Here is a 27,241-nt window from a genome sequence, read left to right as displayed (position 1 = left end):
CCGTGGTGATCATCCGCGGCGGCAGCAGCGGCAGCTGGAGGCGCCTCCGTGGCATCGGCAGGGGAAACATTTTTACTACAAGGCTGGACATCCATCCGTGTACTTGCATACTATATAAATAGTTATAAAAAATTTGATAAAATAGATAAATATGAGTTATATCACTCCACAAACATACAAGTTTAAATTCAACTTTTACAAGTTATACCAAAAAAACTAAGACTAAGTATACGCATATTCATAATTATTTTTGTTATTTTTACTATAACTTGTAAATGTTGAATTTAAACTTGCATGTTTCTGGAGTAATATAACTTATATTTATGTATCTTTTCATACTTTTTCATATTTTTTATGATTATTTAGATGACATATACTCCCTGCATCCTAAAAATAAACTATTTTTTTACTTTTTACCTATAATTTTTGTCTCTTCGTCTTATTCAAATTTTTTTAGCGATTGATATTTTTGCTTTTATTAGATGATAAATCATGAATAGTACTTTACGTGTGACTAATTTTTTTCTAATTTCCTGAAAATTTTTCAAATAAAACGGATGTTCAAACGCTGGGCACAAAAATCAAACAATTGGTTTTTTTAGACAGAGAGAGTAAGTAATAAAGTGGACATTCACCTGTGCATAAAAAACTCAAAAACTCTTCTTTTGCTTGTAGCTGTCCGTGCTACTGGTAGTGCGGCCTCTCCAGTGGCCCGAATAAAAAAAAGTTCCAGATTTTCGTACTAGATGCATCTGCCCTTGCATAATTTTTTTTGGTAGTTATATAATTTTCTGCATGATATGAACATAGGTTAGGTTAGCATGCATGAGACGATAATTTGCTTTTATGCAGCAGGAAAACTGGTTTCCACTAGACATATAACTTTATAGTTAATTGTATTTTTATTTAAAATTATTCAATGTCTCAAAATAAGCGAAGAGATTTGTTTCGGCCTAACAAAAAGTATTTCGAGATACCAAATCATTTTCCAGCATTAAATCTAGCTGAGTAGGATGTGCATGGTTAGATCCAACGATCAGAAAAGATTTGGTACCACGGGATACTGATACCTCGAGATATACTTTTTGTTATTTTTGGTTGGACTGAAACAGACCTCGTAAGCGAAACCTATTTTGATAAGTTAATGGTTTATTACATTTACTTTATCCTCAGAAATAACTAGGCTAATGTTTTTTCCACTACCAACACATCACATATAACCGTACGTCAATTATATATATATATACATACTACCTCTGTTTGAGAACGTAAGATGTTTAATCCTTTTAAATTATAACGTTTGACCATTTGTCTTATTAAAAAATTTAATACAAATATAAAAAATGATAAGTCATGATTAAATTAAAGTTCTTTTGATAATAAAGTAAGTCACAAGCAAAATAAATGGTATTTTTATAATTTTTTAAATAAGATAAATGATTAAATATTATAAATAAAAAGTTAATTATCTTATATTATGAAATAGAGGGAGTAGCTGGTTATTCGTTCACGTTATCACATATTAACCTTACAGTTTGCCAGTTTATTAACTTTACTATATGATGACAGATTAGCCATCTGTATTACATTTTTACAGCGCTAGAAATACCCATTACACTTTTTTTAACAAAGAACATGCCAAAAGAAGACAAATCCAAAAACTTGTGCTCCTCATTTAATTTGCACAAACGTGCTATTTTTTTCACTCCGTCGCACACGTTTTCGACCCAGTTCACCCTCTGGATAAAATAGAAAGAAATGCAGTAAACAGTAAAACACGCCTGTCTTTTTACATTTAAACCTCGTTTCCTAAATAATCCACACGGAATTACGGATAAAACGAGGCTAAATCAACACGTAATAAACTCCAACCTGGTAAAATTTTTGCCAGCGAGACATTTACCCCGTCGGCCCCACATGTCAGTCTAATTAACACGCGCCGCTCCTCTCGCGATGCTGCATGCGTATCCACGGTGGGCCCCACATGCCAGCCTCACGCACTAAATACACGCCTCGACCCGGGGCCAGAAAAATTCACAACCCTAATCCACCACCAACCGAAACAACTCAAGCGAGCTCGCGTTGCATTCCCCATGGCCGCGGCGATCATCGGCGGCGGCGGCGGCTGGAGGCGCCTCCGCGGCATCGGCAAGGGCGCGTCTGGCGCCTTGATATCGCTCGCGGTGGACGACGCCTCCGGGGAGCTGTTCGTGGTTAAGTCGGCTGCTGGGGAGGACGCCGCCGCGAGGCAGCAGCTCCGGCGCGAGTGGAGCGTCATGGCCGGGCTGTCGTCGCAGCACGTGCTCAAGTGCCTCGGGTTCACGTCCGGCGGCGAGCACCGGCTGTTCCTCGAGTTCGCGCCCGGCGGGTCGCTCTCCGACGTGGTTGCGAGGAATGGGGGTTGCCTCGACGAGGGCGCCGTCAGGGCGTACTTGGCGGACGTGCTGAGGGGGCTCGATTACCTCCATGGGAAGCTCGTCGTGCATGGCGACGTGAAGGGGAGTAACGTGGTTGTCGGCGCCAATGGCCGGGCCAAGCTCGCCGACTTCGGGTGTGCGAGCGTGGTAATCCCCGGCGGTTCCAAGCAGCCGGTGATCGGTGGCACGCCGGCGTTCATGGCGCCCGAGGTGGCCCGCGGCGAGGAGCAAGGGCCGGCCGCCGACGTGTGGGCTCTGGGCTGCACCGTCGTCGAGATGTTCACCGGCCGCGCCCCGTGGAGCGACATGGACAACGTCCTCGCCGCGCTCCGAAAGATCGGGTACACGGACGCCGTGCCAGAGGTACCACAGTGGCTGTCGCCGGTGGCGAAGGACTTCTTGCACCGGTGCCTGCAACGGCGCGCCGGCGATCGCCCCACGGCGGCGCAGTTGCTGCAACACCCCTTCGTCTCATCATCGTGTGGACCACCCAACAAAGAAGTCGTCAAGGGGACATGGGTGTCTCCGACGAGCGCGCTCGACGCAGCACTGTGGGAGTCCGTGTCGTCGTCATCCACCGACGACGACGAGGAAGACGACACGTCGAGCAGCCCCACCAGCCGGATCGGAGCACTGGCCTGCTCCGGCCAGACATTGCCGGACTGGGACACCGAACACAACGGCTGGATCGAAGTCCGCAGCACAGCAGCAGCAGATATCGAATCTCCAGAGTGTCCAGCCAAGAGGGTGATCGGATCACTGGCGTGCTCGCCGTCGGCGGTGCCGAACTGGGACTCCGACGACGATGGCTGGATCGAAGTCCTCAGCAACATCTCCATTAACGTAGCAAATAAAACAACAGCAGCAGCAACAGATAACGAATCTTCAGAGTGTCCGGCCAAGAGGGTGTCATCAATGGCATGCTCACCGTCGTCGGTGCCGGACTGGGACTCCGATCAAGGATGGATCGATGTCCTCAGCGCAAAAGCTGTGGGTAGCATTATTAACATTGTAGGAGTAGGTAGTGAGCAATCTGTAGTTGCTGAGAACCAGGATGATAAGTTCACCTCCTTGAGTTCTTGCAGCCAGAGAGTTTTGCTTGTAGCTGTTCGTGCTACTGATAGTGCGGCCTCTCGAGTGGCCGGAATAAAAAAATGTTCCAGATTTTCGTACTAGATGCACATTATTTTTTGTTAGTTATTAGCATGATATGAACATAGGTTTGGTTAGGATTAGCATGAGATGATAATTTATTTTTATGCAGAAGAAAAACAGGTTTCAACACCACAAATTATGCCAATAGAAGACATTACATGTGTACTGTAGCAATTCCGACAACTGGCTAGGGGTGCTATATTATGCCATGTCCAATAATAGCCTTTTTTTTTCCTTTATAGTGCTACCGCCAGTCCCCTCGTGCTTACAAAACAAAACAGTTCTTATGCTTAATTAAGAAATCAGCCTTCCATCGGTCTTATTTGTTTGTATGTATATATATATATATATATATATATATGTGTGTCGTCCAGATCCAGAATCCCAAATTCCTCCAAACCCCAAGTCATCATTGAATAGCACAATCCCACTACTAGCTCCAATTCATCTATAGTCAATTTAATAGCCAATTCATACAATAATTAGCTATAAAACATTAGTACATGGTCCCACATGTCATACACACACTTTGTCTTGGAGCCCGTGTGCAGCTTGCTACAAATTAGTAGCTCACACCTTTTCTCTCTCCCCTCTTATCTCTTTAAAATATGTTTATAGCTGACTTATAGCCTGCTATTGTATCTGCTCTTAGCAGAGAGTGTAGCTGTAGTCACCGTCGCTGGGAAGAGCCTTGTTGTGGGTATCAGTGAAATTAGAACTGGGTTCCCACTCAGGGTTCTCCTTACCGCGCAAGCCGCCAAAACCGCGGTACCGCGCTCCCGCGGATACCGCACGGTAATCGTAAAAACCACAAAAACCATGATGAATTTGAATCCAAAAAAATTGAATTTAAACTCGCACGATTTTTGCGGCTTACCGTGCGGTTTGCCGCGGTTACCGCACGGTTTGCCGCGGTAACTACTTGCTGTAACAGCACATGAGAACGGCGGTTACCGCGGCTTCCCGCGCGGTTTTTATAGCCGAAACCGCGGTTACTGCGAGGAGACCGCGGGTGTGATGTCAAATGCAAAAAAAACTTTAAAAAATCTAAAAAAATACATGAAAAATAGGAAAATATTTTGTGACTATATTTATAACATAGGAAAAATAGGACATGTTATAGGGAAAACAAGAAAAGTTTCACATGATATTTTCTAAATTCTTGATATTGCAACATACAAACATACACCGTCATATCACCCTTCACCAAATAATTCACACCAATAAATTCATTTTGATTGTTGCGTCACAACTATACCTACTATGCATTATTACGAATAAAACTATTATATGTACTAAAATGCACGTATAATTTTTCTCTATACATATTTTCCATATATCCATCGTTGTATATTTATATTTCAACATTATGTAACCTAGTGGGTAAATAATAATGACTCAACACAAAATATTCTTGACCATCTTCCTATGAAATATTACTTGCAATAGGCTATTTTTTAATTTTGTTTCCCAAAATACTCGTTTATAATTTTTAATTACGCCGGAAATACATTTTTTCATTAATTTCCTTGACAAAACTACACTATATATCAACATACACAACACATATTTTTTTTATTAAATTTTCTCAATTTTTTTAAATTTTTCTTAAATTTAAACTCGATTATCGCGTTACCGAAGACGTGCCTGCGTGGTAACGTAAACCCTGGCTGGCCACTAGCTCCCACGGTCTCGTTGCTGCCTCATGACAAGAAACCATCTTCATCATGCCTAGTGACATGAAACAAAAACTAGCTTTATAGGGCTTGCTCCTGCACAACCACGTCCAAGAGATGACACGTGGATATATGGCTCATTGGCTCATATACGTCCAAAGGTGAATGACTCATCGGCTCATATACAAGGAGTACTATGTGCGACTTGAATGGAAATTATTAACTATACCGTTCCTGAACAGGATGTTATTTTATAGTTTTCATCTTTTTAATGTTGTATGTATTTCCCTCGAAAGCTGTTTTTAATTTTTGGTCCCAATATAAATCCAAATGTTCTCAAACCAACTTTATACTTGGATTGTATAAATGAGCAACAACGCTGCTGACAAGCGTCATCTTCCTTGGGTCTCCCACCCAAAGTAGAGATGGCAACGGAACCGTGACCTGAGACCCGATAGATATTTACTTCATTAGAATATGAGTATGAGCTAAATATATTATCAGCGGGTAAATAATTGGATAAATATCCCAAACTGCTTTGTAACGGTTTATGTACGTTCTTTGTCGTTCGTTATTGATAAGTTCGATTAGCACATATAGGTTACTATAACACTTATGACTAGTTATGGACCGATTAGACTTAACAAATTTATCTCATGATTTCTTCAGTGACTATGTAATTAACTTTTTATTTTATATATACTTAATGCTTTATTTAAATGGCTAAAGATTCGATACGATGTTTAAAAAAAAATAGAACTAAACCGGGGCCTAAATCTGAACCGAACTATCCATGACCCCGTGCGAGCACTAGCAGTAGCACTCTGCATTCTGCTGCATCCATCTTTTCAAAAATTAATGCATGCACACCAGCACATGAATTCGACTACAACGACATGGTTTGTGTTTCACAGCAGCCGCAGACACGTCCATTCAATCTGAACTGTCCATCTTTCCATCGTGAGGCCATGAGTAAGGCACACCATAAATACTACAGCAGAGTCCCCACCAGGTAGCCACGCAGAGCAAGCTGCAAAACAAAAAAAATTCCCCACACTACCCGGGAGGAGCGCTCGAGGCGTCGCGATTTGGAATTTCGAGTCGAGGTATCTCCTTCTTCCCTCCTCATCTAGATGCTTCCTCACCCACCAATCTTTGCACCATCAAGTTTCTTGCCGCGAGGATCTCAGATGTTCGCTTGGTGTTGCGCTGCGGATTCACGGTTTCTTCATTCTTGGTCTCCCTCTCCCGCCACCTGCTTGACGAAACGCCATGGAGGAGGAGGGGTCGTGGTTGGGTTCGCCTGCCAAGGTGAGGAAGGTCACGGCCCCGGCGCAGGGCGATGGCCAGGGCTTATTCAGCGGTGTCGCCGACGACGTCGTCCGCCACATCATGTCGTTCCTGCCGACGCGCGAGGCTGTGCGGACGTGCGTGGTGTCGCGGCGGGGGCGCGACCTCTGGCGCTCCGTGCCCTGCATCGACGCCGACATCATCGACTACAAGCGGAGAGACACCGATGAGGAACAGTATGACGAAGAGGGGGGAGTTGGCGTTCATGATGTTCATGAACAAGGTGATGGAGCTCCGCTACCCCGCCACGATACGTACGTTTCGGTTGAGGTGCATATTGGATTTGAGCGATTGTTTTGATTTCTCCTCGTGCTATGCCAAATTTGAGGATATCAACAGATGGATTAGCCACGCTGTGCAGAAGCAGATCCGGGTTCTGGACATTGTCCTGTTTTGTGACAGATTAGAGTTGGATCACTCTGCGTTCGATTGCAGCTACCTCACAACAATTGAGTTCACCAGTGTTATTTTGATGGAAGGCTTCTTCGAGCAACTCGAGATGGGCTGTCCAGCAGTGGAAAGTCTCTTCTTGGATGAATGATCCATTCTGGATGCTCATATCTCCTCCCAGACACTGAAGGTTTTGACTATTGTTGCCAGTCTGTTCTCTTCCGATGACAGGATTACTATTTCGACCCCGAATGTTACTTCTCTGGAGTTGTGGAGGACTGACAACGGCATATATGTGTTTGTTGACATGCCATTACTGATGTCTTCAGTTCTGGTACTTAATGATGTAGAAGACTCTCGTGATTTCTGCCAAAATCTCAGGAGCCTTGCTGCTGCTAAAGCTTTGGATGTCGATTATTTGGGGAGAGAGGTATGCTCCCTGCCACGATTTCTGTGATTGGTTGAAATGCGAAACTGGTAGAAAGTTATTCATCTTATGCAGGCATTGATATGAAAAATGAAAGACTCAAGCATGGTGTTTCTTCTTGACACCTCTCAATTGCAGTAGATTAGTTACCCTTACTGGCATAACTAACTCTTACGCTCAAAATCATGATGTGTTGATTGGATGACTCATGCTCAACCATTTGATGCAATCCATTTCTTGCACTCAGTTTATTTATATTAATCAACCTGTTGATCAAGCAAATCTGAACTATTTTAATTGGTTAATTGATTTCACAAGGAACTGGGGCATTTTCCATTTTTAACTCGACATGTTCTTGAGTTCCTGCGATATTGGACTGGCAACTGAAATATCATCTTTTCAAAAATCTGAGTCTAACTTCAATTGACATTAGTACACATAAATTTGAGAATGAAGCGATATCATAGTTACATAGAAGCGGCTACTTCACTATATTGTTGATCTGTGTTTATACTGGTGTAACTACATAACTTGCATCCGAAGCACCCTGAGAATTAATTCATATGTGTTCAGGAGACTGGTGGAAAGCAAACAAGTATATCATTGTTCATTCTGGTTTATTTGTGACATAATTACTTTCGCTTGTGGTCTTTTACCACCCACTATCTTGAATATATAACTGTACCTGCACTCCATACATTGTACTTATCTCATAATGTTAGTTCCCTCAATTATTGGCAATATTTGTGATTCAGGATTTTTTTTTTCCATAATATGTCTTGGCTTTTCTGTTGCCACATAATCAGTTCAATCTTGTGCAGCTGAGAATGGCAAATAATTTGCAATGGTACCCAAGATTCAACAATCTTGTGAGCCTGACTCTCGGTCAGTGGTGTCTGGACGCAAACTTCTATGGATTAATTCTCTTCCTTCAGAACTCACCAAAACTGGAGAAGCTAACTCTAGAACTTCAAAAGGTAAATCTTTTCCTCCAACTGTTTACTGATCTTACGTGAAAGACTTTTTTTACAAGCATACATATCAATCCAGAATATTCTTATCTTATTTCCTTGCCAAGTATCATCAGGGAACACCAAAAAGAATCGTCGGTGAGCTTGAAGATAGATCATTTACATCTGAGCACCTTACTAGTGTTAAAGTCAAATGCTCGAAGAATCATCCCCAGATCAATGACGTGGTCGACTTCTTTGTGAATAATGGACTGACCTCTGCTCAGATTCGTATCAAATACTGGGGCTAGTTTCAGAATGAGTAACCTTCAATTTTCCTGTCTGGTGAGATATGAAACATCAAAGATCAAGCATTATCTTTACATTCCATTCTAACATAGCTCTGTTGCAGTTACATTCATTGGTTCCAGCTGAGTGGGAAAAGCACATAGACATGTTTACTGCTCTGATTTGTTGGACATGTGTACTTGTCATGTGGGGCTGACACACTACCAGCGGCGGGCCCACATGACAGTACTGCTCTTGTTTGGTTTTATGATGTGAGTACAAACGATCATTGTCTTTCGTTTCATGTAAGTTCTGTCATCTTATACTTGTTTTCTTCCGTTGATGTTCTGCGGTACTAGTACCAAGACGTTCTGTAGACATGAATGTTTTTACTTTTTGATCGGTCTCTCTATCCATTCCATACAACTCATATTGAAGTTGCTCTGTTCTGTAATGTTCACATGACATCTTAGTTATGTGGTTCACGCAATAATGAACATGGTTACATCAATGAGTGGCAACAATTTTGATATCCGTGGCAAACGATAAACATCACAAAACAGTCAATTTTCGTCATGCATGATACAATTATCCTTGTTATGCTACATCATTGTCACAAAACATTGTATAATATGAAAAAAAATTCGGTGCAGCGGCAGCCGTTCATCAGATTTTCGGCGAAGCTGTGCACACCATTCTTCTAGGTATTGAGCAAATCTGTATCCGTGGAGAACCAGGAGGATGTCTTGATGTGTTCACAGTGATCAAGTTTTGATTGTATCAATCTATCTGTTCATCGTGCTGCCGAGAGAAATATGTCCTTTCGGAAGCCTGATGTGGGATACCCATATATGGGGGTACCATTACCCTTTACATATTCTTACAGGAAAGGGTACCGAAGACAATATTATCTTGTACTGGGTAGGTTAGAGTTTGGTTATATCTATATTGTATGTCAAGATTGCTGGTCTATATCATATCTGGACCGAATATGCCTTCATCTTATCAGATTAGGTCTTTATACATAACCGTGTCCCAAATCAGGGTTGCCAACATCAACTCCGGTGCAATAGAGATCATTGAGTCAGATGAGGAGTGATTCTCTCATTTCCCTGCACACACTCTTTTTGTTGTATTGATGTCAGAGGGGCCAAGTTGTATAATTGGGAGGGATCATCATTTTGTTTGCTTCATGGCTTCCTGGTCGGGCCGCCTCCTCCGCAATCGCCTCCGGCTTCCCCAGGTCGCCGACGAAACCGCAACTGGCCACACCACAACCGCTGGGCGCTGCCTCCCCCACATCCACTCCTAGCCGTCGCAACTGTCGCCATGCCTTCCCATAGCGATCGCGCGGACCACACCTAAATGCACCCAATAAAATCCCCCTAAGCCGCCGTCTTCCTCCATTCCCTTCCCTCTCTCTGCTCAACGTCGTTGCCCCGCGTCACATTGGTCGTAGCGCCATCGCCGTCGTGTCATGCTTGATCCGCCGCTCGTGCCATCATCAGTGAGCATCCCCCTTTGTTTTCCGTCCCTCTCCTTCTCCCTTAGGGCCCACATGTTAGTGCCACCCTCTCCCACCCACCCTGTCGACGCCTCTCTCTCTGGATGACGACATCAGCGCCTCCAATTAACTACACAATAATTGATTTAAGGCTTTTCTGTTTAGTTAAAAACCCATAAAACTTCTAAAAATCACAGGAAATTCATATAGTCTCCGTTTTAGCCCATTCAAATTCCATTAAATCCAGAGAAATGCCAAGACCTAATAAAAATAGTTTTTCCCTGTTTCAGTAGTTTTATAGCTTGTTTTTGCCTGTTTGCTCTGTTTGTCGTATGTTCTAAGCCCGTTAGTATGCCGTTTCTTCTCGAAGTCGACGCCGTGTACCATTTCTTCTCGAAGTCATCGTCAAAATTCCTTGTGGGTCAGAGCAAGACAAGTGGCACCGCATCCTTGAACATATTCATCCATATTTGTTAAATTCCCTATTTGATGTTCAAACATGCATCATCTTTACTCTACTTTATTTTATTTATCTACTGGACAATTACCTTATATATATCCATTGATTACTATTTAATATTCTTGTTGTCCCAGGGACAATTTGACTAGATTTAGGGTTAGGCAATGCTTACCCATGCTTAGTACAACTAGATCATGGGTTGTTATTCAATTAATGATAGACTTTTATATCTGTTGAGGATGATTAACTACCCGGTGAGGGTTAATGACAATTAAAATTTTGTTTATGATGTGCCGTGGGTGCATGGTTTTGAGTCGCACACATGATACTTAAGGACTGGTTCTCAAGACATTCTAAAAGTCTTACAGGTACTAACCGGTCCATACATACAGTGTGATAAAGAAAGGGAATAAAACGCTAAAGGCTAAACAATCAATACATCCCAGCACACAAAAGACTTAAAAGAGGCTGAGGCGGTTGCAAGTGCTTCTAGGCTCTAGCCGACAAAGGGGCACCGTTCATCTATTGTTGTCAACAAGCCGAGCTCCAAAGAGCTCATCTGCCCAGGCGCTAGCTCGACACATGCTCGAGCTGAACCAATCCTATTTGATGTTTGAGGTTTTAACAAAGCTCGACCCGAACCTTGATTATGACTAGTATAACATGTATCTTAATAATAATCTCATGATAAATATAATTATTATTAAGTTAACCATACTTAGAAAAGTAGACAATAGAGTAAGATAAATATATGTGTTAAGGTTGGCTTTTGGCAGATAGTCTCTATGGATTAATGCATGATTAGAGACCGAATTGAACAAAAAAAAAACAATCGGACAGAAGAAGAAACTGAAGGCAATATTGGTTCAGCCGATGGAGTTTGAATCAGACAAGGATTGAAGTCCGATTGGGCCCAAATGGATCGAAGCCCACGGCGGGATTGGACGGACGGCGATGGCACGAGCTCGGCTGTTGAGACACGGCGACCGTTACGAGCGAGGCGTGGCGAGGCACGAACGCGGACTTGAGCGGCTTGGCACGACACGGACGTGGTGGCGATGGCGGGCTCACACATGCGCGTAAAGGGGACGACGGCTGACGCATGGGTGCAGAGGACGGCAAACACACATGGTGGCGAGGCGACAGACGCGGGTGCACAACAGTGGTGCGAAGGGAGGCGACGTGGACTTCAGCGCAAGATGGGCCACGACTCGGCCCATGCGGGAAGGGGAGGAGAGGAGAGTGGGATGGGCGGCCTAGAGATGTCAATGGGGCCCCATTACCCGTTTCCCTGCGGGGAATTCTCTTATTAGGTGACGGGGATGTTTCTTATTGGTTCCCCGCAGGGAATTAAATGGTGAAAAACATATCCCCGTCCGATCTCACGGGGACGGATATGGTATTTAGTCCCCCGTCCCCATTCCCCGTGGAGACCCGATTAATAGAAATATATGAGTTTTAAGTTTATTTTTTTTCATGTCATGGGATTATATTCATTGTTATATTCAATAAATAATAATTTTATATTTTTATAATATGGATTAATGAATATATATTCACTTATATTAATATAAAATATGGATTATATATATGATTTGAGATGTATACTATATTATTTAAGTGGGGACGGGGAACCCATGGGGATTAATTCCCCGTGCGGGGACGGGTATGGGAGAAATTCTTTACCCGTTGTAATTCGCGGGAATGGTGATGGGGAAAATTTTAACTCGCGGGGATGGGTATGGGGACGTAAAACCCGACAGGGAATTCCCCGTTGCCATCCCTAGATGGGCCGATGGGAAGAGGAAAGGAGAGTGGGCTGCCGGCCCACTGGCTGGGAGAAATGTAGAAGAAGGATAGAAATGGAGAGGGAAAAAGAGAGGAAGAGGAAGGGAAAAGAAAAAAAGAAAAAGGAAAAAAAGTTTGCCTCCAATTAATTGCCAATTTTTAATAAATTTATTTAGGCAAATTTTATTCACCAAAATTAATGTATAATTCCTGTTAATTATTTTAGATTGCTTGTGGGATATTTTAAAATATTTCGAAGCTTCCAATTAATTTAATAAATGCAATAAGGGATTTTCTCCTGAATTAATTAAACAAATTATTTTTGATGATTTATTTTAATTAATTTGGCTAGGTAAAACTCACGGTGTGTCATGCTTGGGCTTTTTACTGTTGGGGAGTGTTCTTCTAGAAAGATAGGCATCGCCCGTGAGCTTTCGACCCGTGTGGATCGTGCGGGAAAGTTTACGAAGGTTCCGCCTAACTTGATAGCGGATACTTGATCTTTCTATAGGAGGTTGCTAGATAGAGCGAGTTGTGACCTAAGGTTAAATGAAATCGCTTGATCTCGATCTTGATGGTCGATCAAGAATTCACTAACCTAAAAACGTGAACTTGAAAACCTGAGTTACCCGAGTTGACCTCGTGAAATTGCCACACTCACCGACAGGGGTAGGGCAACCGGCGAGGAGGCGAAGGTGAAAGAGGAGAAGATGCTCCTGGTGATGCTCTGCGGCGGTTTCTGTTCTTTGAGTTCGTCATTGACAAGTTCCCGACACCCCCAAAACCTTGTCAGATGAACGGTAGTTATTTCTTTTTTTTTTTCGTCTTAAGAACGTGTTCTTGATTTCTGGCAACAACTCAGTTCAGAGTTCGCTAGTTCAGTGAAATTTCCATTCAATCTGAACCGTCCATCTTTCCATCGTGAGGCCAGTGGTAATCCGTCCATATATACTACAGCAGTGTCCCCACCAGGCAGCGAGGCAGAGCAAGCTGCAAACCAAAAAAATTCCCCACACTCCCCCAGGAGGAGCGCTCGAGGCTTCGCGATTTGGAGTTCGAGCCTTCGAGGTATCTTCTTCTCTCCTCCTCATCTAGATGCTTCTTCACCCACCAATCTTTGCACGACCAAGTTTCTTGCCGCGAGGATCCCAGATGTTCGCTTGGTGTTGCGCTGCGGATTCGTGGTTTTCTTGATTCTCGGTCTCCCTCTCCCGCGCAGTTTCCACGCCCGCCACCTGCTCGACGAAACGCCATGGAGGAGGAGGGGTCGTGGTTGGGGTCGCCTGCCAAGGTGAGGAAGGTCACGGCCCCGGCGGAGGACGATGGCGAGGGCTGGTTCAGCGGTGTCCCCGACGACGTCATCCGCCACATCATGTCGTTCCTGCCGACGCGCGAGGCTGTGCGGACGTGCGTGGTGTCGCGGCGGTGGCGCGACCTCTGGCGCTCCGTGCCCTGCATCGACGCCGACATCATCGACTTCAGGCGGAGAGACACCGATGAGGAACAGTATGACGAAGAGGGGGAGTTGGCGTTCATGCTGTTCATGAACAAGGTGATGGAGCTCCGCTACCCCGCCACGATACGTACGTTTCGGTTGAGGTGCATATTGGATTTGATCGAGTTTTATGATGACTCCTCGTACTATGCCAAATTTGAGGATATCAACAGATGGATTAGCCACGCTGTGCAGAAGCAGATCCAGGTTCTGGACATTGTCCTGTTTTGTGACAGATTAGAGTTGGATCACTCTGCGTTCGCTTGCAGCTACCTCAAAACAATTGAGTTCACCAATGTTATTTTGATGAAAGGCTTCTTCGAGCAACTCGAGATGGGCTGTCCAGCAGTGGAAAGTCTGTTCTTAGATGAATGCTCCATTGAGGATGCTCGTATCTCCTCCAAGACACTGAAGGTTTTTACTATCGTTTCCAGTCTGTTCTCCTCTGGTGGCAGGATTACTATTTCGACCCCGAACGTTACTTCTCTGGAGTTGTGGAGGCCTGACAACGGCATTTATGTGTTTGATGACATGCCATTCCTGATGTCTTCAGTTCTGGAACTTAATGATGTAGAAGACTCTCGTGATTTCTGCCAAAATCTCAGGAGCCTTTCTGCTGCTAAAGCTTTGGACGTCGATTATTTCGGGAGAGAGGTATGCTCCCTGCTACGATTTCTGTGATTGGTTGAAATGCAAAACTGGTAGAAATATATTCATCTTATGTAGGCATTGGTTTGAAAAATGAAAGACTCAAGCATGGTGTTTCTTCTTGACACCTCTCAATTGCAGTAGATTAGTTACCCTTGCTGGCATAACTCACTCTTACGCTTGAAATCATGATGTGTTGATTGGATGACTGATGCTCAACCATTTGATGCAATCCATTTCTTGCACTCAGCTTATTTATATAAATCAACCTCTTGATCAAGCAAATCTGAACTATTTTAATTGGTTATTTGATTTCAAATGGAACCGGAGCATTTCCCATTTTTAACTCGACATGTTCTTGAGTTCCTACAATATTGTGTTGGCAACTGAAATTTAATCTTTCCCAAAATCCGAGTCTAATTTCAATTGACATTACTACACTTAAATTTGAGAATGAAGAGATAATCATAGTTACATACAAGCGGCTACTTCATGATATTGTTGATCTGTGTTTATACTGGTGTAACTACCTAACTTGCATCCAAAGCTCCCTGACAACTAATTCATAGGTGGAAAGCAAACAAGTATATCATTGTTTATTCTGGTTTATTCGTGACATAATTTCTTTCGCTTGTGGTCTTTTACCATCCACTATCTTGAATATATAGCTGTACCTGCACTCCATACATAATACTTATCTCATACTGTTAGTCCCCTCAATTATTGGCAAGTTTTGTGATTCACGATTTTTTCCCATAATATGTCTTGGCTTTTCTGTTGCCAAATAATCAGTTCAATCTTGTGCAGCTGAGAATGGCAAATAATTTGCAATGGTACACAAGATTCAACAATCTTGTGAGCCTGACTCTCTGTCAATGGTGCCTGGACGCAAACTTCTATGGATTAATTCTCTTCCTTCAGAACTCACCAAAACTTGAGAAGCTAACTCTAAAACTTCGAATGGTAATCTTTTCCTCCAACTGTTTACTGATCTTACTTGAAAGTCTTTTTTTACAAGCACACATGTCAATCCTGAATATGCTTATCTTATTTTCCTGCCAACATCAGGGAACACCAAAAAGAATTATAGCTGAGCTTGAAAATAGATCATTTACATCTGAGCACCTTACGAGTGTTAAAGTCAAATGCTCGAGGAATCATCCCCAGGTGAATGATGTGGTCGACTTCTTTGTTAATAATGGACTGACCTATGCTCAGATTCGTATCAAATACTGGAAATACTGGCGCTAGTTTCAGAACGAGTAACCTTCAATTTTCCAGTCTGGTGAGATATGAAATGTCAAACGATCAAGCATTATTTTTACATTCCATTCAAACATAGCTCTGTTTCAGTTACATTCATTGGTTCCAGTTGAGTTCGAAAGCACATGGACATGTTTACTGCTCTTACTTGGTGGACATGTGTACTGCTCTTGTTTGGTTCTATGATGTGAGTATAAACAATCATGTCTTTCGTTTCATTTAAGGCAGTCATCTTGTACTTGTTTCCTTCTGTTGATTTTCTGCTGTACTAGTACCAAGTTGTTCTGTATGTACTTGCATGTTTGAGTACTTTTTGACTGGTCTCTCTACCTATTCTATACAACTCATTTTGAGGTCAAAGCACAGTCGTCTCTTTGGTTCTCTTTCATATCTATTAATTATATCATATCCGAATTATCAAATTATGGATACTCGAATATGGGGTATCTCGTGTACTGTTTGTATCTATATATAAAGGGATTCTGAATTATAAAGGATGTTGTAAAGATAGATACCAGGTTGTAACCGGCTAGGTATATAGCGAGGAGTAGTATTATGTGTCTTGGTTTTCATAATTAGTTAGGTACGAGTCGATTTAAGTTTAGTCGAATCAGATTAGGTCTCTAACCTAAGTAACCATATCCTTCGGTATATAATGGGAGACGAGGTTGGAAACCTGTTAGGTATGAGTCGATTTAGGCTTAGTTGAATTGGATTAGATCTTTATCTCTTGTAACCTTATCCCCCCTTATATAAGGGGAGACGGGGTCTCTCAATGGACACCGATCTAACATATCATGTCTGTTCTAAGGTTTTAGACAATCAATCTACATATAAGCAGTACATATAAGCAGGAGTAGGGTATTATCTTATATGAAGGACTTGTTTGTTTTTAGCTAGGAATTATTGGAATCTGGATTATTGAGTTAGATTACGGTAAGCTGGATTATTATAAGCTAAAGTAGAAAGGAATGAAAAGTATGTGTTATTATTTTAAAGTATTCAAGGGTAGTGGGACTAAAACCAACCAATAATCTAGAATAAGCACCTTTAAGTGAGCTTATCAGATTACAGGAATCTGGGCTCTAGATTATAATAATCTGTTATAATAATCTATCTGTTTGTTTTAGCTTACTCCTAATAAACCAGATTATAATAATCCCAAGCGGAAAAATTAAACAGGGCCTAAGAACTCGAACCTGGGTAATTCCTTGTCTCATACACATCATTGTACTTTTGGTCTGAGGTGCCATCCTATATATTATTACTGATGCAAAATATCGACGGTTGTCGCACAAGGCAGGGGTAACACTGAGATCAATCTCGATGAGTACAATGGCCTCATCGCCAACATTGTTGTCACCTCTTTTTATCTCGTATAAAAAATCATAGGTTTGTCATCAACTTTGTCACCGCCGAGATCCTCGCCATCAAGTGGTGATCTCGTCACCACATCGGCCACTTCCATCATCACAGCTGAGTGGTGATCTCATCACCACGCTAGCCACATCTACCGTCGCTGTCGAGATCGTCGCCATCGATGTACTCACCATGTTGGCCACATCTATCATCACCTGTTGGGTGGTGATCTTATCACCATACCGGCCATATCCTCTATCACCATTGAGATGGTTGTCGTTGAGTGGTGATCCCATCACCTCACCGGCCATGTCCGCCTACGCCGCCAAGTGGTGATCTTGTCACCACATTGGCTACATCCTCTATCGGCGTTGAGCGATAATACCATCACTAGGTCGGCCACATCCGCCATTGTTGCGTGGTGATTTCATCACCACGTCAGTCAAATCCATCGATGCCACCAATTGGTGACCTCATCACCACGCCGGTTGCATCCGCCATCGTTGCAGAGTGATGATCTCGTCACCACGCTGGACGCATCGTTTGTCGCCATCGAGTGGTGCTCCTGTCACCAGGCCGGCTACATCCACCTTTGTCGTCGAGTGGTAATCTCTTCACCATGCCAATCACATCCATCGCCCCCACCGAATGATGACTTCATCACCACGCATACGGCCTTCGCCGCCAACAAAAGTTGTGATTTTGTCCCAATCTTGTCATTCACCCTTGTTGAGTCGACATGACATTCCCATGTTGGCCACCTTCGTCACCATCGAGTGCTGACATCGTCACAACGTCAGCTGTATTCGTCGCCATTCTACCATCCATCGCCCTTCGCCGCTACCAAATGGGCATTTGCCAGCGCAGTTAGACAATGACGGTTGAACAGTCACCTGCCTTCACCACTACTGTCAAACCATCCACCATCGCACAATCAACTGCCTTTGCTGCCATTAAACCATGTGTCACATCCTAAGTTTTGCCCTAAGCCAATAAATTGTTTTTCTAAATTGAAATACAATAAATCGTGTTAGGAGTTAATTAACCAAAATAAATTATTTGATTGATTCGCTCAAAAGGCCGCAAATACGTGTTTTTGTATTTCGTCGTGTCGAATTCAATTAACTGGCCGTACAGTTGAAATTTTACAACAATCGGCTTAGAAATTCACTGAATAAAAATCGTGCAAAGTTTCAGTTGAAATCGGCAACCCGTTCAGTCATTTTTCCTCTCTTTAGTGATAAGTTTTCGTTTCATGGACCAAAAGTCTGTTTTCGCGTGAAATCGGCCCAAGGCCCAAGCCAGCCCACCTCCCCTCCTCATCGCATCACATTTCAGGTTTCACACCTTGTAATGTGATGCGATTGGATAGGGAGGGTTATGTGAAAGGTTTTATCATGGTTTCCTTTCTAGGGTATCGTGGTGATACATTGCCGCCTAGTGACATGTTGTGGGGTTGTGTCTCGTGAGTAAAGTTGTACACCTCTTATTAGAGTAAAACTATTCGAATAGTCGTGCGCGCAGTTATGGGGCAAACTGCCAGACTCAGTAGGATTAGTTTCACTATTTTCATAATTAAATGAATATGGTAAAATTTGTTGGGATATCTAAGCTAGTATAATGTGGTATAACATGGTATTAGTGGGAGCTCGTATCATGTGGTGTAATGTGGTATTAGTGGGATCTCTGATTTTATGTGGACTAGCATGATAGTGGTGAGAGCACTGGTATTGTGTGGTCGGGTTGGTCTTGAACTAAGAATGAATGCATACCATTATTCAGAAATTGGTGTAAATTTCTGGGCGTGACACGTCGTCACCTCTACTAATTATCATCTTTGTCGACACAAAATGGCAACCATGTCCCCATGTCAGTCGTATTTGTTGTGGTGGCAATGAAAAGCGGCCAACGTACTGAGTAGCGATCTTATTACCACGTTGGTCACATCTGCAATCGCCTTTATATTCTACCACATTTTTTGTTGGCAAGAGATGACCTTGTTCTCACATCGGACACATTTGTCGCTACCATCGAGTGGTAACCTCGTCGCCATGACACATCCATCGTTGGTGGTGACATCGTCCCCTCGTTGTCTGTATTTATCAATGTCATCGGATTTTATCACTTTTATGTTGGCTGCCATCGCTGAGTGGGAACATCATCCCCATGCTGGCAGCTTTCGCCATCATCGAGTGGTGATCTCGTCCCCGTGTCGGTCGCATTTACCATCGCAATGTTAGTCACATCCTTACATTGGCCACTGATGTGACTGTCGAGTGGTGACCTCATCCTCATAGCTGTCGTCATCGTCACCGCTAAGTTGTGACTTGGGGAGTATTGAACAACTAAGTCTTATCTTCTTACTCTAGTGATATTTTATTTTTCCTCTACTTCACTACCTGAATTGATTCTCCATTTAGCAGAGAGTCGGGGGGGGGGGGGGGCTGCACATGTTATATCAATTTTTTTGCAAATTTTTACTTTGATAACCAGTGAACTATCTAAGTAGAACAAATTATGACTGTGAAACTCGATCTTCATGTTGAGCGAGTGTATAGACATGTGAGAACTTGAATTCTGTATTTTTGCTTGTCTTGATTGGTTGCGAATAAATCCGAGTAGAAATAGTGTTTAGTCGTAAAAGTCTATTTAGTGGCTCAACTCAAGTGCTATGCTATGGTTAGCACTGGTCTTTGGCACTTGCGGATTTGCCACGATGAGTGTATAATGCAAGGTGCTAAGTACTAATAGGAGAAAATCAAAAGTATAGAGATAAGTTTGTTTCTTCCTTTAATGATTGCAAATGTACTTGAGTAGCATACATTCTAATCCGTGAAACTCAGCTCCAAGTCGGGCGAGTGTTTAAATGTAAGGAATCAACTACTTGGGGACATTAAAATCAAAAAGAGGAGAAATACCCACTTAGCGTACGACATACCTGGATTTTCTTAAAGTGTTTGTCTAGTTTGGTTATGAGATTTTGAGAGAGAACAATACCAAATTGTTAAGCCCTAATTATCGATCTAACCTGAGTGATATGCTATGTTTAGTGTTAGTCTCTAGCACTTAGGGGTTGTCAGGATGGGTGTATAACATGATGTGCTAAGTACTAGTCAAGGCTTAATAATTGGGCAAAGGGAAACGACAAAATTGCTTAACTAGCTTCATAAGGTATATTACTTGATTTTTCTCAAGTAGATATATTTTTGCATCAAATGCTATTTATCCCATGTGTTTAAACTGTAGGGTCCAGATTGGGATGTGCGAAACAAGGGTTCATGGCCATGAGCTTATCTCATGCACACAAAGTTTGGACCTGTCAATATACTCCATGGAAACTTAACGGGATTAAAAATCCGTGTACTGGTGCGACCCACTTTGACTATGTCCCTTTTGAGCTAATTAAGCGAGTTGTTGCTTTTGCATGGTGATGGTGTAGTTTATACCATGTCTAAGAGAACATTACGATTTTTATGGTTGTCCTAACAGTAACATGAAGCCCATGATTTCTCATAATTGGGATACCAACGACATGTTAAAATGCAGGCATTGGAATAGACATATCCTAGGCACTTAAAGAATTGTTAAAATATGTGCTCGAAGCTTGAGTAAGCCCGGTTATTTGGGATTCAAATTACTCATTCTTCCTCTAAAAGCATTACCTATTCCATCGGTTTGACATGATATGATGCAACTCGCATATTCAAAACCAGTTATGTTATGAGCGCTAAGGAGAGAGTAGCCCAAGCTAGACCTACTCAGGTTTGTGAGCACTCAAGAGAGTATCGCTCAGGCTGGAATTATTTTGAGGATTCTTATGTTGAAGTCCTTATTATACTCTATCTTTAACATTATAGAGTCAAAGGCTATACCAATTTGGCATGTACTCGATGCACCTAAATATATTTGAAATAGCCTTTATCAAACTCTATGTTTAAATTGTTTTCCATTTAAGCACCCCCTGGGGGCTACGCTTAATAGGTGCATCTATTCTACGCATCTACAATTTGGAGAAGGAAGCAATCAGGAGATGTCTAACATGTTGTGTGAAGATACTCATGATAATCGAGAATCTGAACCGGGGATTTGCGCTGCTATATATGACTCTGGGCCTTGTATTGGATACCCGGATATGAGCTATCCTATGTATTATACGTATCTATATAGGAAATATATCATGAATTATTTAGGAAGTTGCAAAGATAGATAACAGGTTGTAACCGAATTAGTTATATGGCAAGGAGTGATATTCTATGTCCGGGTTTCCATAGCCAGTTAGGTATGAGTCAATTTAGGCTTAGTCCAATCAGATTAGATATTTATCTCTTGTAACCTTGCTCATGGTATATAAAGGGAGACCGGAGGTCCCTCAAAGGGAAACGGTCTAACAGATCATTGCTAAGCCTCTTTTTAGGGTTTTAGACAATCGATCCAATATTAGTAGAAGTATAATATTATCTATCTTAAGAGCCTAAAACTGGATAACTCATTGTCTCGTACACGCCATCATACTTTTAGTCTCATATGCCACGCATATATTATTGTTGATACAAAACATTGACAAATTATACGCTTTCATCCAAATTGATGCATGCTTTCACTTTTGTGGATAAATGCATATCACCGCATTGCAAAATACCGGCATAGAGCTGCAATATAAAATAAATTAATATTCTTACTATGTGCTATACTCTTTAGAAAATAAATTAAGAGCAGTAACCAATATATAGAGACTGTGAACAGAATTGTGCTAGGAAATTAAAGTTGAATTAATACCTATATATGCAGACGGTGTACACCTAATTGGTAGCCTCCAAAAAGCAATTGAACAAATTAGTAAGAAATTTTCTATGCCACGAAGATCAGTCGATAGTACAAGTTATTTCAGCTGCTTATGTTCTATATAAGATCACATATGTATCAGCAAACTTTAAATTGAAAAATTAACCTTTTTTGAGGTAATTGAAAAACTAATCTTATGACTTTTAATTTACATCAACTTTATTGCATAAGTTAGAACTACTCCCTCGTTTTTTTTATATGATGCCATTGACTTTAGATCTACGTTTAACCATTCGTCTTATTATTCAAAATTTTATCCAAATATACAAAATTATAAGTCATACTTAAAGTTACAATAATATATAATTTTTAAATAAAACAAATAGTCAGACGTGAAACTAAAATAATCAACGTCATATGAAAATAGAGTGAGTATATCAACATAAATAAGAACGGAGATGGCAAAAAAGGTTTTATATCAGAAGAATCATAATGATCTCAAAGAAAAATTTCTAGCTAAAAGTTCAAAAGGTGTCATGAAAACAATATGAATATGTTATATCTACAATAATAGTAGATTAATTATCCAAATCAATCAAGATATTGTATTTACCTCCACTGTCTATTGCTTTTGGGAACCAAATCATTATTCATGTCCTGTGTATCTGATATCATAAGTGAAGATTTGCTTCGATTCAACAAAAAGTACGTTGAGATACTAGTACCCTGTGGTACCAAATCATTTTCTATTGGATGTTATTGGATGTAGCTGAGTAGAATGTGCACTGTTGGATCTAACGATCATAAACGATTTGGTACCTTGAGGTACCGGTACCTCGAAGTACTTTTTATTGCACCGAAGCAAATCTCTCACGAGTGAGTGGGTGAAATTTAGAACAGCCACCTGAAATTTGAACTAAGCGTTGTAACAACTTGAGTGGTGCGTGTGAATGTTTGTCCAGAGGAGTGTCGCGTGGGATCTTTTTGCCGTGTCAATGGTCCACCCAAGCTATACGTTAAAAGTGTGATTATTTGGCTTTTCCATAAAAATAGCTAAACCGTATATTTACAAAAGAAAAATAATTTATAAATAAAATTTTTATATACATACTTTGTTAAAAATTTAAAATTTAAAATATAAACTTTGTTAAAAATTTAAAATTTAGACTGTAAGCATAAACAAAAACGAGAAAAATAGGGGTGAACGTTCTGATGACACAAAATGAAATATATCAAGGAGACCAGGACTATATAATTTCCCCCATCCTGTTATATCCGGCGAACATGATCTGGGCTCCCACGAAAAAAAATCAATTTTTGATGGCGTCATGCCGCACAGTGACACCAACAACAAATCTAACGGCTCTGGCAACGATAGACATCGAGGACCTCCAGACACTCATGTTTGAAATGCATTATTGTGCTGGATTTTGATTTAGTTTGTGTTATTTTGTTGAGGAAAGATAAAATGTTATCCAATTGTTATAGCTATTTAATCGTATAAATGAAAATTATGAGATGGAGAAGTTTTATGTGAAAATATTTTTTAAAAAAATATCATTGAAGTTTTATGTGAAAATATTTTTTTAAAAAATATCATTTAGCTGTTCGGAAATTATATGGGAAAAAACATACGCTTAAAAATGGGGATAAGTTGATGGAATAAATGCTGCCTTACTATGGCCAAAAGGACTGGACTGCTATTGTTTGCTAATGCTTGCAAAATGATAAATAATGGAAAGAAACGAGCATAAATCAATTAATATAACAACTCGCATTAGTACGTCCTGTCGCCGGTTTAGATTAACAGGGATGGCATGACCTCAACTAAAAAATTCAAATAGGGAAATTGATATTTTACAAATTTCCAATTATATGTTGCGGGTCATTTCAAATTTATCCGAAATATCAATTTTCAAATTTTATTCGAAAATATCAATTTTCAGTTCTGCTGTCTTAATTTCAAATTTATTTGAAAATATTAATTTTTAATTCTATGTTTCAGATGGTTTGTTATGTTGTGGCAGAGAAGAAACCTAAGCAAAATAAGTTAACGGAGTTGGATGGAAAAGTTAACAGCAGTGACACATGAGGAAGAAAAAATTAAGTGAATGACACATAGAAAAGTGATATAATTTCAGTGACATACGTGGAATTCTCTTCAACTAAAACTATCAATCAAACATATACAGTAAAAAATAGAAGATTTACTGTTGCATGTGAGCCTCCAGCAAGCCGTTGGTCCTAGGGACGTCGGCTTTGAGAGCCATGGCACGCAAGCAAGAATCTTAGCCGAGGAGACTAATTCCCGGAGAGTCATATCTTTTCTGTTTTTTCAGTTTTGTTTATATTTCATAAGCTAAAATTTAAAATCTAAACTTTAAATTTAGAGTTAGAATTAAATTTTTTCTATTATATCTTACTTTAAATAAATTATGTTTAGTTTACAAATATACCGCCGATCACCCCATATGCTGACTAGGGGTGATTTGCTAGCAACAGGTGAAGGGAGTAGGGACTTTGTGCAAAATAAATAGGATTATCACCTTGAATACGCCTCCAGCCTAACCACGTCCGTGTTTGGCAACACCATATTCCTAACCTTTTTCATTTGCAAACTTGTCAAACTTCTAAATAGAGTATTTTTAATATATATATATATATATATATATATTTTGCTGCTACGTTTTTTTGGGTCGGTTATTTGACCAACGGACAACGGCGGCCTACCTTGATGTGGCAGTAAGAAGACGTGGCACCTTCGTTTTGATTAGAGCAGGTCCAATAGAAGGTTATAACCTAGCTGTAAACATATTTTAAAGAGATAAAGAAAGGAGAGAAGATAGTGGGCTACTAATTTGTATGTAGCTACAGCACGGGTTCCAAGACATCATGTATGTATGATATGTGGCACCATATATTAATATTTTATAGATAACTAAATTGAATATTGGATTGACTATGAATTAAAGTTAGTAGTTGGCTGTGCTTTTAAACTTACTCTTAAAACAAGCGCCAACGAAGATGTTGTATAAATTCGTTCATTTTGTTCGTATTGTTGGAAATCATACTTACTCGTAAAGTTGCTCTACCGTCGTGCAATTTACTCATATCGAAACGTCTATTCTTACTACCTATTCCATCCGTCGTATATTACTAGCTCCGTTCCTAAATATTTGACGCCGTTGATATTTTTATATACGTTTGACTATTCATTTTATTCAAAATTTTTATTAAATATATAAAACTATATATATACATAAAATATATTTAACAATAAATGAAATGATATAAAAATAATTAATATAAATTTTTTTTGAATAAGACGAGTATTCCAACGTGTATAAAAAAGTCAACGGCGTCAAACATTTAGGAATGGAGGGAGTATAAGATTTTCTGAGTTTGCCTAGATTCGCACACAAATAAATCTATACAATGCCAGAAAATCTTATAATGTGAAATGAAGGGAATATATCGAGAATATTTGGATGAAATATTTGATATTGATCGGTATATATAAGGGTATAATTGACATTTAATGTGGTGCATCTACGTGACGTTTTTGGTAGGTCTAAGGACTTATATAGTTATATTAAACCATGTGGCAAATGAGCTTATTTGGGCAATATAAAACGCAAATACTAAATTGATTTTGGTGTGGAAGTTCCAGGACCATATTGATATTCACCAAGAAATAACAAGTATATATACAGTATTAATTATTATTAAACAAGGCACTAATTAATTACATTGAGTAGACGAGTACAGAACTGAATAAAAAGGTACTGCTTCTCCTTTGTTTGTACCAATCTTTTATGTTCATATTGGAATTAAAGAATTTAGTGGAGGAATTAATCTTCCCTAAAAAAATTAACTACAACAATGACATCAGTGATCAGTCAAATCAAATAAATAAATACTCGTATCAGTACTAATGAACTCGATCGATTCAAAATTTGGTCTTCATAATTTGAAAATTTCATCAAATCAAGCCATAAAATTGGAGCGAGCAGCTGCGGTGGCCGCCTCTCAGGGGGACGAACCTTCTCCTCAGCTCCATGAAGACGTGGATCGCCATGAGGCTGTTCGGCCCGGCCATATGGATGTTGGGCTCCAGCGCCGGCAGCCCGAGCTTCTCGCCGACGGCGGCCAGGCTGCCGTGCGCGTTCACCGCCAACGCCATGTACTTGCCGTCGAACACCAGCGGCCCGAAGTGGGCGCCGACCTGCGCGACGAGCCCCTGCCTCGACTCCGGCAGCGGCGCGCCGAAGGTGGCGAGCTTGAACATGAAGGCGGCGTCGTACATGCCGCCGAAGGTGACCCACGTGATGCCGGGGAGCCGGAGGATGCCGGCGCGGTGTAGCTCGGCAGCGAACACGTCGGCCGGCACGCCGAAGTGGCGCGCGGCCAAGAAGTCGAAGCCCTGGCTTCTCAAGAACTCGACGGACTCCGGTACGTGGCGGTGGAGGCGGGCGTCGAAGTCGCAGAAATCGACCTCCCACATCATCTCGTGCAAGCCGCCGTCGGCGCCCCACGGGATGACGGGAAGGCGGCCCTGGGCGTCGCACAGGGTGATGCCCATCTGCAGCAGGCGGAGCTCATCGGCGTTGGCCTTCACAACCCCGTAGCGCTCGTCGGCGGTGAGCGCGTCCCCTCTCGGGTGGCGGTGGACTTCGCCGGGGAACTGGGTGTCGACGGCGACGAAGGAGAAGCCCCCCATCATATGCGATAGGATTAACGACACCGCGTTATGCAGGTTGCCGGCCATGATCTTGCTGATGCGAACGCCCGGTGGCCGGGGATGCCTGTAAAAGAGTGGAGGCGTCGTCATCGGTTCCGGCGGCGGCTCTGCCATGAACAGCGAGGAGGTGGCGACCGTTCGGCTTGTGCTGTACGCGCGGCGACCTATAAAATTCATATGGAGTTTATCTTAATTATTTTATATGATCCGAATTATTTATATAACGTTAGATTATATTATTAATTTCCTAGTAGGTTTCTCTAACCGTATCCTACTCTCGTATCCTACTAAGAGTAGGAGTACGTGTCCTCACCCACGGCGCAGCATCAGTAATCCTCGTCGCGAGTGTTGAGTCGGCGGCAGCGTTCGTCCTAGTGTTTGCATATACGCCGCTGCAGGTCTGCAGCCTGCCTGCTGTCTCCGGCCCTGTTGCAGCAAGCAGGTGTGCAAGTAGGCAGCGTGCATGCCAATTCAACTTCACTTTGCTTTTTCTACACGTGTGGAAGTCTCCAACGGAGGACTAAGCAAATTGATCCTAATCCCTTCGA

At 41.6% G+C, this 27,241-nt stretch overlaps 3 protein-coding genes and 1 pseudogene across 3 annotated transcripts; 3 read left to right on the top strand and 1 right to left on the bottom strand.

The window, feature by feature from the left end:
* The first annotated feature begins 2,093 nt into the window (after window positions 1–2,093).
* Window positions 2,094–3,593, top strand: LOC102718772 (mitogen-activated protein kinase kinase kinase 18-like). The gene has a single exon (XM_006662092.2). The coding sequence runs from the start codon at window positions 2,094–2,096 to the stop codon at window positions 3,591–3,593; it is 1,500 nt and encodes a 499-aa protein (XP_006662155.2).
* A 2,695-nt stretch (window positions 3,594–6,288) lies between these two features.
* On the top strand, window positions 6,289–9,203 carry LOC102718491 (annotated as a pseudogene).
* Window positions 9,204–13,396: 4,193 nt separating this feature from the next.
* LOC102718211 (F-box/LRR-repeat protein 13-like) lies at window positions 13,397–16,170 on the top strand. Its single transcript, XM_040528353.1, has 4 exons — window positions 13,397–13,473; window positions 13,625–14,554; window positions 15,356–15,511; window positions 15,617–16,170. Exons 2-4 carry the CDS (start codon window positions 13,658–13,660, stop codon window positions 15,797–15,799), a joined length of 1,236 nt encoding a protein of 411 aa, XP_040384287.1. The 5' UTR covers window positions 13,397–13,473; window positions 13,625–13,657; the 3' UTR covers window positions 15,800–16,170.
* A 9,764-nt stretch (window positions 16,171–25,934) lies between these two features.
* LOC102717932 (probable CCR4-associated factor 1 homolog 9) lies at window positions 25,935–26,783 on the bottom strand. The gene has a single exon (XM_006662091.1). The coding sequence runs from the start codon at window positions 26,781–26,783 to the stop codon at window positions 25,935–25,937; it is 849 nt and encodes a 282-aa protein (XP_006662154.1).
* Between the last annotated feature and the right edge of the window lie 458 nt (window positions 26,784–27,241).

The sequence above is a fragment of the Oryza brachyantha genome, chromosome 10 (genome assembly GCF_000231095.2).
Source record: "Oryza brachyantha chromosome 10, ObraRS2, whole genome shotgun sequence".
Lineage (NCBI taxonomy): Eukaryota > Viridiplantae > Streptophyta > Magnoliopsida > Poales > Poaceae > Oryza > Oryza brachyantha.
This window is presented reverse-complemented; position numbering and strand designations above follow the sequence as displayed.